We start from the raw sequence: 19,367 nt of genomic DNA, 5'->3' as shown, positions 1-19,367 counted from the left end.
TTCACAATCCAACACGACACAATCAGAATTCAAACCAGTGGCTTTTGACACTTTTCGTTCGTCGTTCCCAGGGATGTAGAGAAATGACCGCCTTGGAATTTGCCCTGTCAAAGCACATAATGTCCTCGACAAAATTAAGAGACTGCGGGGTTTATTTTTCAAGATTTTGCACGCCTCTACTCCCAGACAAAACATAGAAAACCCCATTTTTACCCCATGTCGAGCTCGGTACATATAAGCCCATATCAAACGTCCCGCGGTTCTCGGCGGCTCTCCGATAAAAATCGATTGGCAAAAATCGATAGCAATCGATAGTTCCTGTCTTCAGGAATATCGATTGTTATCGATGTCAAAAGGTCGACAATAACCACCCAGACTATACAAAGATGCTACTGTACTAGATTATAATTTCCTTTTGGCCTACTCCGAGCTCTGTCCTTACGAACACGTACTCTTAACCATAGGCACGCAAGGCGTGCAAGAGTTTTTTTTTTTTTGTGAACTAAAAGTCTCGGAGATAGGAGCATTCATAGAACTGTTTACAGTAATTGTATGATTTATTTGACAAGTGTTTTTGGTTGCGATGTACAGCAAGAAAGAAACTGGGAATTTATGATGTACATACGATGTTACATCGGTAATGGTGAGATTACTAAATAGTAAGCCATAAAATGTTTGACTGAACAAACTACAGTAATCTGACATGTCTCCAGATTAATGTAGATACCATCTTATTTTCTAACAGGCAATTTGATTCATTCTTTGATACAACCCACACTGTGATTGGTGTGACACGCGCACATGCATAACTCCCTCACTCACCGATCACATAGCCCTTCCAACCCCTAAGAGGAATTTTTGTTCAAAAATACTCAAGTTAATTTAGAGACTTGGTGAAAAACAAGAGTGTCAAATTACACTTTGGAACTAAAAAACAAAAATATCTCGCTATATTTGCATGCAACAAGAACAAAACAATCGTTACCCGCACTTACTATTGTAAACGTTAGAACTGTTTCAAATCTAAATAGTCTCGTCTCCTCTAAAATATGTGCTAAGAACTAAAAGCGACGATTCGTGACCTCTAATTAAATTTACTCCTTGTGAAAAACAAAAGTATCAAGTTACCTTTGTAACTAAAAATAAAAATATCTCGTTGCATTTGCATACTACTAACTCACGAACCGAAGGCTCATCTCGTTCATTTAACTAAAATCCTCGGCCTAACCCACAGAAAATGTCGAAGTAAACCCAATATATGAATACTTCCTCCTCTTTTATAGAGGAATAAATATGGCCGTTCTGAACTCTATCGGGATCAAATCTTCTCACGTACCATTTACCTTTACAACAAGAAATTTGATTGGCTGTTTGTAGTAGGTCCAATCTGATTGGTGTGACATACATACATCTCTCACTCATCCATTGACCCTTAACATACTCAACGCGCCGACTAAGAGGTATTTTCTTTTACAAAAAAATAACTCAAAAAAATAACAATTATTGGACGAGGTCGAGCAAAATATCGTGATTTGTCAGTGCAGAGCAGATCAATTATTTGCCGAAACCGAAGGCTGAGGCAAATAATTGCTCTGCGAGACAATGAAAAATCACGATATTTTGCGATAACCGAGTTCAATAATTGTTTTGTCATTCGATCACCAAATTTACTTATTTAAGAGAGATCATGGTTACAATTACGCATGAGCAGAATATTATTTGCAGCAACCGTACTACGCATCAGCAGACCATTATTTGTAGGCAATTATTTGCAGGTCATGTGGTTGGCTCTCGGCCAATGAAAAGGAAGAACAAAAATGCATCGAATGATAACCAGGGTGCTTCCATCTTACCAAAGATTCCGGAAATTTCGGTCGGAAGCCAAATGGATAGATACGTTTCGGTTTCTTCCGACCGGGATATTCGTGATCACCTCTGGAGGTGGTCCACTTATTCCGGGCGGAATACTCCGAGCGAAATTTGCCGTTCTTTTTGACAAACCGGTTCATTACCCTACTTCTCTTCAGTTATCTAGGGAATTCGGAAAACGAATAAAGAATGGTTAGAGCCATTCCTCTCGATTGGCCCGGTTTTATCGGAAAATGTCCTTCCATTTTCCTCGGCTATCTCCAATGGTCTCTTACCGGTCGCTTTAGCATAACGGAAAACACCCCTAGTGATATGTGTATCCCCCGTGTGGATACACAGAACACTGATGCATTGGCTTCAACGAGCAAAATAGCGGTTCAGTTGCGAGGTTCTAGTGGGGTGGGGGCAGGAAGGATCAATCTCAGAAGGGTGGAAAAAGCGCCCAGATCTCAGCTATCCATTAGTTTTACAGCGATTTCTCGGGTATCAGTTCAAATTTTTCAGTTGTGTAATACTCAGCTATCAGTAAAACCTCATCCATACTGTGTGGTTCATGGCACAGTTGCCCACGCTAGAGGATAACAAGGACGTGTTATTTACGGGTAAATACAAGCAGCATGTCAAAAGAGAATGGGCAGTAATTAAATCTTGATGAGAAGTCTAAAGAAAGTTTTTTACTTAACTGTATATTTAGTACAGAAATTACTTTAATTCACTCTTTGACAAAAGGCGAGACAAAATGTCTCTTTGCATAACGAGATGAAATACAACACTGTTTTGCCAAGAGCCAGAGTAGTATGCGGGAGTGGAGAACAACTGAAGACCAATGGAAGGGGCAACACAACTTCTGCTCAGTGCAATAAAAGCTTCAGGTGCTGTAGTCAATCTACGGACACCTACAGAAATCACATCAAGACCGAACTGATAGGTCCCGGAAACGTTTGCGATCCTTGTTGAATAATTTAAAATGTGAGGGAGGGACACATTCCGATTGTTACGTAAGGATTAACGTGCCTACTAAAGCCATAACATTTTTCTCTCTTCAAAATACGCTAAACAAGACTTCGTCCTTTGTACAAAATTCATACTACATAAATATAAATATAGACAGTATCTAAAGTTGAAACGCTAGTTCAAAGTGCCCCGACACTGAGGCACACCACATAAACAAGGGATTTTCTCGTCTTCGATGGGGAATTTATAGTCGTAAGTGATTTCTTCGTTGACTCCAATATCTCTCTTGGAATAGATGACTATTTTCTTGGCGTTCTCTAATGTGACTATCTTGGCGTAGCAGTTAGGCTGAAGAAAAAGAAAAGAAAAAGAAAAAGAATTCAGAGACAAAGTGCAGAAAAAATGCAAATAGTATTCAAATTGTATTTCTTAAAGTAATGCACTTTACACCAGACATGGAATCTATTGATGGAGTGACTCTACTTTACCAGTGGAACAAACTACAAGATGTTCTTAGGATGCTGTTATTACGGGAATTTAGATTTGAACACGAGTACAAGATCGAGTACGAGTACGACTTTTCAATTCTTGTTTGCAGGCTTCACGTTATAACGTCACATACCCAACTCATCATATAAGCTACCCTCTCTTCCTAAAACTAACATGAAGAGCGAGGGCTCTGGAGACTCACTGGTTTGGAATTCGAAAATCGTATTCGTACTCAATCTCGTACTCGTTTTCCAATCTAATTTGATTACGTCAATAGGGCACCTTCAAGCTCGTTAATAAGCATTTCCGGAACTGCTTACAAACATGAGTGCATACGACTTGTTGATTGGTTCCAGTATTCAGAGTTTGGCTTCGCAAGAAGCAGTCAATCCAAGAAACCGAAATCTGTCACAACAAAGAGGCGACCAGAGACACTGTATCAGCAGTAAATATGTGCTAAGGAATTAGGGAAATATTTCATTCAAATTGGCCAAATTAATTCCCAGCCCTTTCCGATGTTTAAGACAGGAACCCGCCCAGAGTAACGTTAGTAGGGTTTTTGACAGACCACAAATAGAGATTGGTTGACTCCCTCTCCAATCGCACAACTGAGTAAAGGAATTTGATGTGACTTACATCACAACAATGATTAATGAAGCGCGCCAGGTTTCCTTTAGTGGTAGCATCAATAATTGTGTCCTGATCCACACGGAAAAGGTAACTTGAGCCAATTCCCATCTCCTCGTATCTACGCTCCCGGATGTCAGCTATGGGCTGTCTGATCACCTCTCCAACGTACTCCGTCACCATCTCATCAGCTGCAATGGACTCCATGGCGAACAGACCCCAGTCATGAATACCCGATTTAGCAAATCGAAGCTGTTTTTTACGTACCTGATGATGAGAAGTGCAAAGGCAAAATACAGCTTTGATGACAATTTTGTTACTTTGGTAGTCCGAAAACTCTGTTATGGTAGACGCGTTCATGCAAATTGAATGCATTGCATGCAGGTTTTAATACAAAAGCAATGCTGCTGTTCAAACTTGACTCCATTATAAAAGACTCAATTTTAAGCTGTAATAAACCGATACATTAACAACTGAACACGTGAAAAACAAAAGTATCAGGGGTAATGTCATTATATAGGGTCGCGTAGGACCCTTGCTCATTAACAAATTTCTGAGCAAAATGTTTCGCGTAGGGTACGTCTTATAAAGCTTTAATCCTCGGAATTTTGAAAGTGGATTCCGTTTAAAACTATCAGGTGATCTTCGTTTCATCATACTGAAAATGTAAAAACAACTTGCATATTTTCAAACCTCCCGGGTAATTGAGACCTACTAGAAGCAGTAGTTGTATTTTTTCCGTGCCTCTGGTCAACTTCTGATAATATAACTGCTACCATGTTTTTGTCGAGCTTTTTCATTGCTTGATTAGCTTGTTTCGTGGCATTCTCGGACAAAAATGTCAGCGCACGAATTAAAATCATGATTTCATTTCGCTATGGCAACTCTTTTAATAAGTGCAATGATGTATACCCCAGAGATCTGGAGGTCATATGAAACTCTGTGTTCGGACGAAACAGGAAAACTGTACACGCATGTTGCAAATAAATACGCCCAGTCTTTTTTATTCAATTATTTAAAAAACACTAGTCAGACAATCTCAGATAGTGCAGAGCGCATTTGGTAGCTCTGGTACGGTAGCCAACTTTGTATCTTGATACTTTTGTTTTCCTCGCAAAGGCAAGTAATATGAAGCCCTTGTTTTCTCCAAAACACACGGAAGATGTGCTTGTTTTTTGGAGATAAATGCAAGAAAGTTAAATATCTGATGTAGTGATGAAGACACAGAACAGAAACGATGTTGTTTGACTAAAATTGCATATCTTCTTATCACCGATGAACAAGAACTAATTTAATTATCAGATAATCATGAAATACCACTTTCTTTTTCCGTTGCCACCTTTGTTGTTAACAATAAAACAATTCAAAATTAACACACAACGATATTGATGGCTGAGAAGTGTTTCAACGAAAAGTATTGAAGATAACCAGCGCTACTTGGCCGATATGAATGAGTCTCCTCAAAGACTGATTAAATTAATTTGCGCTCTCATTAGGTTCCACGGAGTCTGCAGCAATATTTGAGCACTTTCCTGGTTTCTTTTGCCACAAATTTACAATTTGCGGAGTATTAAGTCACTAACTTGAGAACGTTTTGGTCTCTCTTACAGACACAATTAAGGCAAGAAATAAACAAGCCGCTAAGGAGAAGCAATACATTTGAACCCTGACAAACACACTATTGTAGATTGAAAACAGCAGATAATATTTGTTGAACCGACCTGTGTGTAATTCTAAAAGCTACGCAGCCAAAGTAACGTTTCACTTTTGCAATAAAAAGGGACAATTGGCGCTACCTGAAAAATAACTGCCGTCCTTGGTCACATGATTCCGTATACAATGTATCCTCCACCTAATATAGAAGCCACGAACGCCAACTAATCTACGCATGCGTTTAGAGCAAATTAGTTTTGTTTTAAAGGGAATGGTACCACAAGGAGAGCAAGGGGTTACCTGAAACAAATATATAGCTTTGCGATGTTCACACTCAATTGACGGCGATGGGACGTGTTTTACGTAGAGTACACATGTACCTTTCCCACCCCCCCCCCCCCCCACCACTTCCTTGCCTCTAGACTAATTAATTAATTGAAATTAATTAATTAATCAAACAAACATTAAAGTTTACACCTTAGCGCCATAGGGCCATAGCGTCATAGCGGTTTAACGAATTAGCGGCAGGCAGCCCCCAAAACCATCTTAATAGTGCACTCTGCACTAAAAATTCTTATTCTTATGAATTGTGCTTACTCTTTAAAGGAAATGAACAAATAATGAGACGAAGGGTCATGTAGCACCTTAATAAATTGACTTTCTTACCATGAGCTGATTGAATTTAAGTAAGTCGCCAAATTCCTCATTACACACAGCTGATTGTAATCTTCTTTGAATCGCTCTGTGTTCACGTGATTGTTGTTTAGCCTTATTGCCGTCTGTTTTCTGATGATAAAGGTAAAATAAGATGTATGGCATGAAGCAATCATCTCTTCCTCAACTACAGTCTATTTGAAACACAGACACAGTGACTTTCACGCATTACAAGCTAGGTAACTGTGCTACACGATCAACCTTCTGTTTAGCTCTGAATCATCCCAACCCTAGACACGCTATCATGGCCTGTACTGATTAAACGAGGCATGTCACTACAGCCCCAAGTCTCTTATTAAACACTGCTGGAAAATGATGTGCACAGACTATTGAATACCTGCCCTTCGCTAGTAACGTTCGCCTGACACTGTAGCTGTCGCCTCTGAGCCTGTAGGTATTTGGCCTTCTCTTTGATGTCAATCTTATAAAACCCTTCAGTGCGGGCACATCCTGTCACGTGCACACGTACACCATGTTCTGTTTTCTGCTTCCGGCGCAATTTCGTTACAGGTTGAGCAGTTGGTAAAAAAGGTTAAAGAAAACTGGTAGGCGAAATATTGATGACTAAACAAAACATTGAGCAGAAACAAATATTTCTCCGATATACCTTAAATACAAACTTCCATGATCAAACAAGCTCAATTGTTGTCAGCTAGGCTTGGCTACCGATAGTCTCTTGTCATAATTCAAACTTTGCAGAAACATCCAGCACTTTGATAATTGTCTTCACATGAATCAGATTGGTTCTTCCGGCGACCGTTGTCTATTCGCCGTCTATTCTTAAAAGGGAAAATCATATTTTTTGGTCGCAAAAAAAAAAAACAAAAACAAAAACAAAAATGAAAACATAAAATGTTAGGGTTAGAACTGTAGTTCTTTAGAGTGTAGTTCAGACTACCGTAATTAGCACCCTCCTTTCTAATAAGCTCTCTCCCTTGAGGGTCACTTTTTAATGAGCGTTTGATATTCGCCCTGTTCCAATAAGCGCCTTCATTGCGAAAGTGACGTAGTCAAGACATTGTCAAAGAAAAGACTGTAACGTAGTCTGCGTTCTCGTCAGAACGTAATTTTGACTGGGATTAAAGTCAGTCTTGAGTTGTAGTATGTGTTCTTCACTAGGTGCTATATCACATTCCGATGTTTTTGCCGAAAAAGAGAAAGAATCCCTTCCTTCCTAGCACGTACCCTTTCTATAGTACGTGCTCTATCGCGAGCCACCAAAAGCAAATGAGCGCCCCGAGCGCTAGATTAAATCGTAATTGTACCCGCCCACGTTTTCTTTGAGCAATAGTCAACTCAGCTTCGACAAGTTGACTGCTTACTCATGGAAAATCCAGGCTCGTAGCGTACTGTTAAAAACTGTATTGTGGTTGTTCTAGTTGTTGTCATGAACTGTAGAACGTGCAATTATTTTAGATTGTATTTCATGATCCCGACTTATACTTTTTCAAAATTTTTACTTATGTATTATACTGTTTATAACATTTATGTGGAATACCTGCAAATTAGCTGGTGCGTCATTTTATCTTTCATGTGAAGTAACAAACATATAACTAAGTGTATTACACAATAAACTACTGCATTGTATTATACTGTATAGTATTTATTGAAATCCATTTATCAAAAAGGATATGTGGATGACTGCTCCAGTGTGCGTCTACCACTGAATCGGATGCCACTTGCTGAAGTTGTTCAAAGCCGACTTTCAAGTAATAGCAATCTTCTGCATCAATCCCCAGTTTGTGAAACTCGTAGACCAGCTCATCGTCAGCCTCAAATGACCGCACAGGGAACAGGGGCTTAGGAACCTGAGTAAGCTCAGGCACGGGAAGCAAAGTTAATGCTGAGTCGACAGATACTATGTCCACTACAGGTGACTCAGTCAACTCTCTGTCACTAGGGAGCAATGACTCCTTAATACTGCCCTCCAACAATTCAGGTTCTTCCACAGATACTGGTGCAAATTCCTCTGGAACAGCTAAACCATACGAGTGGTCGAGCTCAATGAGTGACACAGCCAATGGCTTGTCAGGAGACAAAAGTGGCATTCGCTCATCAGAATATGTGTAGTTTTCATTCATCTCAGAGTAGGCCTTCTTTTCACACATGAACTCCACACGTTCAGGTTTAACTGTCTTTTTGTCCTGAAAACCAAACACTGAAGCTCCTATGGGAACTTTCACCTCTGTTTTTTCGACAGCCTCCTCTAGTTTTATAGCTGTACTTTTATTTTCTGAGTTGCTGTGATTGTCCTCTGAATCTCGCTTACTATTCTGAGTAGCCACTCTCTGTAGTAACGGTTCTATTTTTTGTACTTCTTGTTCTTTTCCACTTGACATATTTTCTTCCTCCATGACCGTAGTTTTGTTGAAAGAATCCTCATGATTTTTGAATAAATCAGGTACAATATCAGCAATATGGAAAGATCGATATGTCTCAGTGGGTGCAGCTTTTTCAGATAGAGTTCTGAACTGAAATGTTTTCTCAAGTTCTTTGTTATTATAATTGTATCGTCCTACATCTTCATTTTCCTTGAAGCCAAATAACTTTTCTGACACATCTTCAGGGTGTTCATGAAATACATCTGTTTAGAAAGAAAACAGATACACTTATCTGCCATTTTGACAGAAATAGAGAGATCTGCCTCTATTCTCTAACTCTACGAAACAATCTGTGCTTAATTAACTTGGCACTATAATTTATGAAATTGGATACAATTTCTAAGGAGAACACATGTATATTTATGTCTCTTGTTGAGATTTTAAATTTATAATGAAAAACAGATAAAAGAGAAAGTCGTTTAAGCATAGTGGACACTAAAAATAAGAGAGAGATCATTATATACTCAGGTCTTAAATAAAGGGTATCATCTCAGCCAATTATTTTAACATTTATCACCTTGTTTGTTCTTCACAAGCAACGCTACCATTTCTTGATCTTCGCCAACTGGCTGCTCAATTTCCATTTCAACTTCCAGCTTTACCTCTTCCTTGTTTCCATCTTGTGTCTCATCTTCCTCACTTTCTGATTCACTTTCATCTTCACTTTCGCTTTCACTTTCTTCCCCGCTTCCTTCCTCACTCTCCTCCTCATCATCTTCAGACTCGCTCTCGTCACTTCCTGATTCACTGCTACTACTGCTACTGGAGTAAAGTGTGTGGTACAACGATGAACCTGTGCTTGGTCGCCGCTCATCAGCTTCAAATGAATAAAAAGTGGCAAAAATGTTCCTAAGTAAAAGGGAGTAACTAGTTTTTGAGAAACAATTCTTAAAATCTTATCAAGAAAGCCTTTCTTCACCCTGTGCAATAAGAATAAAATAAAAACTAATAGACCAAAACTTAAACCTCTTTAGAACGGCAAATGGAAATTATCATGTTTGGAATCCAGGTAGTGTTATGATTGAAACCAATTTTTCTCAATGTCGCGCAAGTGATCCATGCAGGCAATCAATGTACATGTTCATCAAGAATACAAATTATAAATCAATTAGAAGCACTTTTATATCTCTAGATTCTAGTAGTGCTGTATTTTAAAAACACCCAACTGCACAATGACATCATAATTTCCCATGAAGCTTTTCAAAATTAAACATAGCAGCATGCAGGAAATTTGAAACTCTTAAGTTGCAGAAGAGAAACAACCAGCATTCAAAACAGGCAAAGAATTATCAATTTCAATCACTGAGGCAATTAAACACAACAAGCAGCTTGTGACTTGGAACAAATTTAACTGTGAAAGATTCCATTTAAGTTTGCTACAGGGCACTGCAAATATATTACTGTAATAGAAAGGAAATAAATGAGTGGTAATAATTTTTAATGTTGCCAAGGAATTACTACCTTCACTGCTTCTCACTATTGTAGCACGTGGGGCGACATCCATACTGTCATCAAGTTGTTGTGGTGACTGACTACGCTCACCCTCGTCCAACCTGCTAATGGTATGTGGTCGCCTGTCCCATGAAGAACTGCATTCCAAATCTGTCTCCATTTCCGAGTCTCCTTCACCCAAAATCCGTTTTTTAACTTCCCGCTCAAGGACATCTGTGGACTCAGTGTTGCTGCGCTTTCTTGTAAAACTATCCAATTTTTCAGTTTTAGGGGGTTCTGGTAACCTTTTGACTTTAAAGGAGGGTAGCTTAGGCAGTGATGCACGTAACCCAAGAGGCATGGTACTGTGAGATCTCTCAAAAGGACTCGGTCCAATTGTTGAAGGTCCAGTACCCGAGTTTGATGGAAGTCCAACGGTGGATGTTGGGTTTTGGCCCATAGGAAGGTTTCTTGATGAATTTGCAGTTGTAGGTGAAATGTCCTAATGATAAACAATGACATTCAGTTTGTAAGACAAATGTCATCAAGAAAAATTCAGTTTCAAGAAGACTAAAGAAAGGAAATTGACTGCTACCTCAAAATTGTTCAATGAACTGATTAATACATGTAAATAGCTTCAAGTTTCAAATAACAATTCAATTCACACAAAAATGCTAAGGCACGTAGTTCAATTCTACATAAGATGTAGAGAAATATTTAGAAGTCCTCATTTGAAAGGAATTTTTAGTGATAGTTGATTTGGGCTTCCATCTAATCCCCAATCACCTCAGAAATCTCAAGTTCATAATCTCACAGCTAATAAGTGCATGCTAAAAATATGAACTACTGTGCATCCAGTAACTTGATAGAAACAGAACGAGACAAGCTGTTGATGATTGCACAAGCAAACATTTTTAAAATCAAAATGAACAAGTGATAAATTTTCTTTTCCTTGTCTTGCAGTGTTTGCTACAAGAAAGAGCAAACATTTTCTTTGTATTTCCACCAAGTTAAAAAAGCACTTAATATGACATTTTGGGAAAACTTTAAGGGACACCATCACTATTTTTAGTGTGAGATTGGAGATCTCAAAAACATATATCGATCATTGGAATCTGAACAATAATGGTTTTATTTTGTAGAGCAGCACTTGACAAATGATTAAAACCCATTATGAAGTGAGAATGGCTAACAATGGCAAGGATGGAAACAAATTGCCACATGGATTTTTGAAAAAGCGTCCGGATGTCAGTTTTTCAAAGGTCAACTTTAGCTCGAAAATCGTTGAAATTTTGCAAACATGTTGCTGCAGTGTGGATTTTCTTCAAGAAATTGCTTTTAATCATATAGTTAGAGCTAATTAAGTTCTTATTTCATAAATTTAGGGACCACTTTGTGAATTTATACATGTTTTAAGCTTAGCAAATTGATGTCAGTTTTTTATGTCTGACTTATCGATGATAAATTGTGTCATAACATCGTCAAAGTGGCTGTGGAACCATGAGCTGGAGGCGAGTGGTTCCGCAGTAAACTTTGACATTGTTATGACAAAATTTATCATCAATAAGAGGACAGACACATAAAAAACTGACGTCAATTTGTTTTTTACAATAACAAGACCCCAAAATGGTCAAATGCCGGGAATAAATGAGGGGATAAGACACCGTAAACTTGCCATAAACAGAGATAAGTGAACTTTATTCCACATGACGCGAACATTGTAAATAGCTTTTCTTGCTTTTTGATTGGCTACGTAAAACAGTCTACAAAATCTCATTGGATAAAAAGTTGACAGTTTTTTTGACCATTTTATCTGTCTGTACTCTTATTGATGATAAAAATGAGCCAATCAGTACACAAGAAATTAGACAGTTATTGTAAAAAAAATATATCATGACAGTGTCCCTTTAAACACTCCCATTCAGCTCATGTTCCCATAGCATTACTCCTCCACCCAAATTTATATTTTTTTTATGACAGAAAAACAGGATTTTGCAACAATATTGCAGAGTTATTTGGGAAGGCATTTTGGCACCTGCTGTGTTCAAGTAGTTGGTAAATAAAGGCATACCAAAACTGGGGATGAAACAGCATAATATCTTAGACAACATTTGACGCTCACAGCTACTTGACAAGTTTTGAATGTTGATTGGGACTTGCGGGAATCATGTTTTCAAAACATTTGATAAGGCGTAACAAATTGTTGTTCAATCTAGTGATAACAGTAATAACTTTTACAAATATAATGTGAAATGTCAGCCATCAAAAGGTACATTATTTTTAAAATGAGTTCAGTTTTCTGATGGGCATAATTTCTTCAGTTGAGAAGCAACTGACTCCACCAGTAGCAGGCTCAATGTATTTCAGACACAACAGAATAGTTTTGACGTTGGGGAACATTTATGGCCCAGCCATTGAATTTTACAGGACAAATAATCCTGCAAGGGGGAGAATGCTGCAAGTGAAGGAGTGATAAGACTAATTTCGATATATTAAAATTCGGCCTAAAACAATAGATCTCAGTGCAAGGCTCTGGGGAATAACTACAGAGTTTGTGGGATTTATTCCCCAGAGCCTCATGCTGAGGTCTATTGTGTTAAGCTGAATTTTAATATATCGAAATTGGTCTATTGCAGCACAATTTGGTAACAATTAAAGTGCATGCAAGCAAAAAATTACCTTAGGTTTGGTCTGATTATCCCACCAGGATTCCAAAGCTTTGAATGCAGATGCTTCAACAAGCTTTTTAAATATATCTCTCTTCAGAACAGTGTCCAAATCACCACAGATGTTCCTATAAACCTCATCAATGATCACAGCTGTCCACGGCTTCTTCTGCTCTATTTTCTGGAAGCCATAATTTCCACTGCTGGGAAAACTGACACTAGAGAACTGTGGTGCCATCCTTGTGTCGTAAAATGAAGAATGAGGTATCGATGGACATGGAACTGGGATAGGTGGGCCAGAGGGTGGTTGTACTGCTGGTGGTAGAATGGGCCTTACAGGTAAAGGTGGACAAATATTGGGAGGTGGAGGGACTGTAGGGAGGGGTGGTGGAGGAACAGAAACAGGTCCTAGGGGTGGAGGAGGTACCCTCGGGTTAAAGAAGGGTGGAGGTGGTATGCTGGGATTGAATATGGGAGGTGGATAAGGTGGAAAAACAACACTTGGTGGTGGAACAGAAATGCCCTTTGGCTTTGGCAAAGGCTTGCTATCTGGCTCAGTGACTTCTAAAGTGTCCTCATTTGAGCTAATGGATGACAATGACATGGCATCATCATTATCATCATTGTTCACATCATTAACATCATTGTCATCATCATTTCCTTCAATGTCTGAATAAAGGTCACTTGAAACTGGTTCTTTGGAAACTGTTGCATTGCTGCATTCCACTTGGCTTGTTGTTTCAATGGCAGGAGAATTGCAGGGAGAAATATCCTCTGTAAGTGGTAAGTTTTTCACTCCAAATGAACTGACCTCTACTTCTGAAGAAGACACTGCAATATCTGCAGCAACTTCAGGCAGAGACTTATCAGCAGTAAGCAAAACTCTTTTCCAACCTCTGAGAGCTTCATCTCCATGTTCCTTATCCTTCAGTGTATTATCTAAGTTCGCTGATGGATTCTGTTCTGTTTCAGCTGCACTAAGCTGAACACTCTTTAAGACTATTTGTATTTTCTTTGCTTTAGATCCACTCGTCTGCTTGTCATCCTGAACAGTCTCCGAAAGTTTTCGTTTCTTTACAGCATTCTGTGCAGCTTTGATTTTGCTTCTGGTAATGTCTAATTGTACCTCTTGAGCAACATCATGCTCATCACCGGGAGGTAAGGGTTCTTCATCAGAACAGGTTTCTACCCCAAGTGTATAAGCATCCTCCGAGTACCTATTTATTGTTTTTGTTTCCCCCAATGAGGCACCAGCTACCACAGATGAGATAATTTCTGCTGCACTTGAATTTTTAGAGACACTCTCCGTTTTTCCTAAATCAGATGTAGACAAAAGATCTTCATCCTGAGCAATATTATTTTCCTGTTCTTGACCAAAAGTGTCTTTGTAGCTGAGATTGTGAGAAAACTCAAACTGATAAATACTTTTTTGTTCACTATCCTTACCCTGTAATCTGGGATCTTTGACTCTTAAATCAGAAGTGTTATTCTCTCTGTCTTGGTCTGAAATGTTATTTTCACTGTCCATTGATCTAGTTTCCTTGTTAATAACATCTCTGGAACTACTTCCTTCATTCTTCTGTTCTTTCACTTTCTTATCAGAAGTTTCCAGATTTCTTCCTTTCAATCTGGGATCACGACTGTGGTCATCTTCCCCATTATGTCCTTCTTTATCTCTTTCATTTAGTCTTTTACTTTGCATCTCTTTACCATCACCACTTTCACTATCTCTGTCTCTGTCTCTCAGTCTAGGATCCCTGTTTCTTAAATCAGACCATCTGCGGTCATCCCCTCTCCTTGGACTTGTACTGAACCTGTCTTTTCTATATTTGTAATCATCTTTGTCCCAGCGACCTCCACTTCTGTTTCTATCATAATCATCCCTCCTGTAATTGTCCCTTTTACCAACCTTTTTATCATCTCTTTTATATCGGTAGTCTCCATGTTTGTCAAACCTTCGATCATCTTTATAACTATGATCCCTATCGTTGCATCCACCATACCTATCAGAGTCTCTTTGTTTATCGCGATGTCTCTCCTCTCGTTCCAACTGTTTCCTTCTTTCCCATTTTGTGTAACTCTCATTTCTGTCAATGCGAGGTGATCGAGTTTTGCTAGGAGGTGACGAATTAAGTGTGGATTCCCTTCTACATGATTCAATAAGCTTGGTTATTGTTTGGACATCATCCTCTTTGTGAGAAGGTACTAACTTATCTTCATCTCTAGGGGAGAAAATAGGATCAGGCGATATATCTTCATACTTAATGTAAGATGCACCAGGTTTCTCATAAGGGGGTGGTGGTGGAGGCTCTTTTGATGAGCCTTTCTCCACTGGTGGTGGTTGGGGATTTGAGGTTGGTGGTGGAGGGGGTGGGGGCTCATCATTTTTGTGGAACACATGTGGTGGCGAGACTGGTTCAAATGTAGACTGTGAAGATGACACACTTTGAGGGGACATAAAGGCTGATCCACTTTGAGTCAACTTGTTGCCACCTGCAGTTGTCCTGTCCCATGAATTACTTAGTGATCCTCCCCAAACATCTGCTGGCAGTCGAACTGATGATGCAGGACTTTTCATCAACAGCAATGAAGGTGACAGCACTGAACCATCTGCAGATGATGACTGTGACATTAAGGAAGGAGATGGAGTCGGTAAGTGGGTTGTGGAATGAGACATAGCAGCAGTACTTCCCGAACAAATCTCATGGCCTGAGTTTCTTCTTGCAGGAGGATGCTCTGATCCTCGCTGTTTACTGTGAACTTCATGTCCTAAAACCACAAACAAAATGGCACCAGAAGAGTAATAATTTATAAACATTGTGTAACACTGACTACAGTTAAATTATATATAAAATAGCATGCACCTTCAAAAGTTTATCTCAAAATAGATATATATATACATTTTGCCAATAAAAGTAAAATATAAAACTTTAAGGTGAAAGCTGTTAAAATTGAGTCTTAACGTTTTCTATCTATTTGATCATCATCAGAGTGAAATAACATGCATACGCTCAGCGTTCTTATAGTTCAGGTAATGCCAGTTATGTAATACCTATTCCCATGGGGAACAAGGTGAGGTCCGGTGATTGCACTTGTTTGTTTAGTTCTGGACGGGTGTGTGCGATGTAGAACGCTTCTTTTATGCTATAAGAACACTGAACGTATGCATATTATTTCACGATGATGATGATCAAACAGATCGAAAACGTTAAGACTCAATTTTAACAGCTTTACCTTAAAAGTTTTATATTTTAAAATAGATATAATACCATTATGCTAAAAATCTAGTGAAGTTATCAATACAGGGTTCTCCTGAAAATTTAAGTATGAAGAGCCTCTGACGGAAAAAAAAATATTTTTTTTCCAGATGCATACAAGGAATTTAATTAAAGCCAAAAGAATCATCTGCATTGTTTACAGCTTGGGAAGTCAAGAAAAGGTAAACAAACGATATAAAAAGTTATTATTGCTTCTTATGTACTTTTAAGCACGAAAGTAGCTGGAATGCCCAGGCATACTAGTAAGGCAATCATTTTCATCCATCTTGCTTACAGATAACACTAACAATGGGCAATTTGTTTGTCATTAGGAATCATTTGGCCGGAGCAAGAAGGCCACATTAAACACATCAAACTTGTAGTAAAAGGACAATATTATCTGTATGCTATCCCACCCAGCAGAAATAAGTAGATTTACGCAAAAAGATTCATTGTCAGTGTTTATCATAACTTTTACTTGGCCTAGCAAACATTAATTACCCAAAACATCAAACTTTGTTAAAAAAATGTCCATTTCTTATATAGCGAGAATAGAGAATTCAGAACAACAGAGCGTATCTAATCGATATTTTCGATACTCGATAGAAATCGAACGTAATCGATCGTAATCGATACTTATCAATCGATTAACATCGGAAATCGATGGAAATCGATCACTCGCGTCCTTGTGACTATCGATTTTGATCAATTTCTGTAATTAGCTATCGATTTATCGATTTGTTCGACAATGATCGAAAAAAATAAATGGACGAAGATTCTCTTTCATAAAGTTCTCAGTTTTACGCTAGAATGAGTCAGAACTCACCCGCACAAATACACAGTAGTCCAAAACTGAACTGATAAGCATTCCCTTTACATGGCTTTATTTAAGATTGACTATAGAATTTTTAGTAAATTTTGAAACTGAAAAGGATTAAAACATGAACAACGCAACTGTTACGAAACTATCGTTTCCGCCTTCACAATTAGAGTCACACTTGTTGTTACGATATCTCGAGTTCTCTTCTCGTTCTCTTCAATTCGGTTAGTAAGCCGTTCCACAATTGTGATCCTCTAAACGTTTTCGAGAATTTACCATAATTCGTTCTTTTATAGTGTATTTATTGGCAGATATTAAAGATGTTGTTTGAATAAGGTTATCGTTTTTGTGGTGAGCGGCTTACAAATCTAAATAAGCCCTCCGCGCTCCGTAAGCCACCATGCGTGCCTCCCCATAAGCGTTCGAAAATTACCCTTCTAAATTCTTGGAGAACGGACTGCTGTTTGCCAATTTCTACAGTAGTGACTCCGGATATTAACCATGATCCTGATGATTCTAGAGTACAAGTTTTCCTCTGATTTGTTTGTTAGTTATCATTATTCAATACCCGTAAGTACAGCAAAGATCGATCCGAGTACACAGTACACAGCACCATAGGATTGCTGGGCTGAAATCTGCTGAAATATTGCTTTAAACAGCTTTACAGCAGTGATCCTGGTGAAAAAAAAATAAGAAAAGTAGCTACCGTCGGAGAAAGAAGTAACATCATCTTTATCAACAAAGCGGATTCGAAGGTAAGCTTGACGGTAAATGTTACGCAGTGTTATGATAAGATCAGATCACGTTTTTGATTTTCGATTTCCATCGATGTGACAAAAATTTGTGATTATCGATTTCAATCGATTAAATTGACTAATCAATCGACAAATATTGAGTACTATCAAGTATTATCGATTAATCGATTACATTTTCGATGATTGATTTCTATCGATTAGATACGCCCTGACAACAAGGATAAGCCTTAATTGGGAAATTTAAAGAGCAGCAATTAGAAGTGACTGTTTCAATTCAATCTTTATTCACAACAGGTTTATAACTTTATGATTTCATCTGTGTATGTTTTTCTGATCAGTGCCAAACTCCCTCTCGTTGGATAGTTTCCCACAATGCACTTGCATGAAACGATTGAAACAATAACAAACCAACTCATACGTGGTCACACAATGCTGAAACTTTCAACTCGATCACAAATCGTTCATGGTCAATAAAACGAGCATAAACCATAAATTACCTTTGGTATTAGGATCAATATGTGCCTTTATGATGTTTCCCATGACAGAAGTGTGATCCAATTTTGAAACTGCCATTTTAGCAGCGTTGGTAGTTGCAAAAGTCACACGACCCTTTCCGGCGTGTTTCTTTGTTTGTGGATCATAATATATTTTTATGGCATCGACTCGGCCAAAGCGTTCGCACATCTCTTGTAAAAACTTCTTGTCCACATTGTCATTTAAACCCGAAAAGTGCACTTCGCGTTGCGGAGGAATTCCTACATACCACTTGTCCACCTAATAAAAAGGGAATCACCAAAACAATACTTAGATTTGTAAAGTGGCAATCGCTTAATTGGTCAGGCAAAAATAATTACCATATCGCTAAATCAGTTACCCTAAACATAACTAGACAAAATGTTCCGAAATAACTTCAAGAATTGGTTTTAAGGAACTTCAAAACCAAACAAACCTTAAAATTAGGAACTGGTAAATCGGCTTTGTTGAGAGTCCATATTCTCGTTCTCCTAGAGCGAGGATCCTTTGGCACAACCGGTGGTTGCTAGAAGGAAGTGAAACAAAAAAGTTAAGAAAAGTTCCACAGACAGTATGGCAGACGATTACGACACGTTTATCCACGAGTAATAATCTTACCCCTGGAAACACTCCATTATATCTGTAAATTTTAGCATGTCCTTTCTTAATGGCGGGATCTATCAGAAGTTTGAAATCCTCTCGCTGGACATTCTCTTCAAATCGGGGCAGTGATCTTGTCAGACCATTAGCTACTAAGATAAAGAAACACATTACAAAAATACAACCAATGATACGACAATTTCTTAAAATCACGGTTTTTAGCCCGTTTACGCTCTACAAATATGCATTATACATGCCTGGCTTCTCTCCATGACTAAGACGTGATTGTAATCTACTGTTGCTTTCGGGGGCTTTCGCATCACCAAAGCCAAGTTTTCTTGAAAGAACTGGTGGTTCATAGGACATTTCCGCTCATCGTCTAAGCCATGGAACTACTTGTTACCATTTAATCTTGTTTACAGTGTTTTAAACTTGCACTTTTTTGAGCCCTCGGCGAAATGATTATCTTCGTCAATCACCACACGCGTGACAAATATTCCCATGATCCATTTCGTGCTAGTACGCTTCCTTCATGATGTCTTCCCCTGAGTCATTGCAACGATGAATAAATTTGTTGCAGTCCTCGAAGTCTTCGAAAGTTTTCATGAAAAAAGGATTTTGACACACTGGGAACGAGG

General features: G+C 38.5%; 2 protein-coding genes across 4 annotated transcripts in view; both read right to left on the bottom strand.

Annotated features, from left to right (window-relative positions):
• LOC145462444 (citramalyl-CoA lyase, mitochondrial-like) overlaps nt 1–2,475 on the bottom strand; it is an 18,990-nt gene extending 16,515 nt beyond the window's left edge. The window contains exon 1 of the mRNA XM_081445975.1: nt 1–2,475. This exon is cut by the window's left edge and continues 24 nt beyond it. Within this exon, the coding sequence (XP_081302101.1) occupies nt 1–234 (234 nt within the window). The 5' untranslated portion in view covers nt 235–2,475.
• An 83-nt stretch (nt 2,476–2,558) lies between these two features.
• On the bottom strand, nt 2,559–19,261 carry LOC145462361 (uncharacterized). Of its 3 annotated transcripts, none has more exons than XM_081445863.1 (12): nt 18,987–19,261; nt 18,748–18,881; nt 18,566–18,655; nt 18,114–18,390; nt 12,798–15,553; nt 10,149–10,620; nt 9,205–9,504; nt 7,942–8,890; nt 6,644–6,830; nt 6,259–6,378; nt 3,949–4,206; nt 2,559–3,171 (listed from the first exon to the last, which is right to left on the bottom strand). In XM_081445863.1, the coding sequence occupies exons 1-12, from the start codon at nt 19,093–19,095 to the stop codon at nt 2,998–3,000; spliced, it is 5,826 nt and encodes a 1,941-aa protein (XP_081301989.1). In that variant the 5' UTR covers nt 19,096–19,261; the 3' UTR covers nt 2,559–2,997. The 3 variants fall into 3 exon arrangements, with proteins under 3 accessions (XP_081301989.1, XP_081301990.1, XP_081301991.1); XM_081445864.1 differs by having other exon boundaries at nt 18,748–18,878; XM_081445865.1 differs by lacking the exons at nt 18,114–18,390; nt 18,566–18,655; nt 18,748–18,881; nt 18,987–19,261 and adding an exon at nt 17,430–18,096.
• Between the last annotated feature and the right edge of the window lie 106 nt (nt 19,262–19,367).

The sequence above is a fragment of the Orbicella franksi genome, chromosome 12, assembly GCF_964199315.1.
Source record: "Orbicella franksi chromosome 12, jaOrbFran1.1, whole genome shotgun sequence".
NCBI lineage: Eukaryota > Metazoa > Cnidaria > Anthozoa > Scleractinia > Merulinidae > Orbicella > Orbicella franksi.
This window is presented reverse-complemented; position numbering and strand designations above follow the sequence as displayed.

Excerpts from the sequence above, each read along its gene's own strand:
- LOC145462361 (XM_081445863.1), bottom strand. The coding sequence starts at position 19,095 with ATGTCCTATGAACCACCAGTTCTTTCAAGAAAACTTGGCTTTGGTGAT. Across the intron at positions 18,391-18,565 it reads TACCAGTTCCTAATTTTAAG|GTGGACAAGTGGTATGTAGG; the intron begins GTTTGTTTGGTT and ends CCTTTTTATTAG. Across the intron at positions 10,621-12,797 it reads ATAATCAGACCAAACCTAAG|GACATTTCACCTACAACTGC; the intron begins GTAATTTTTTGC and ends GTTTATCATTAG.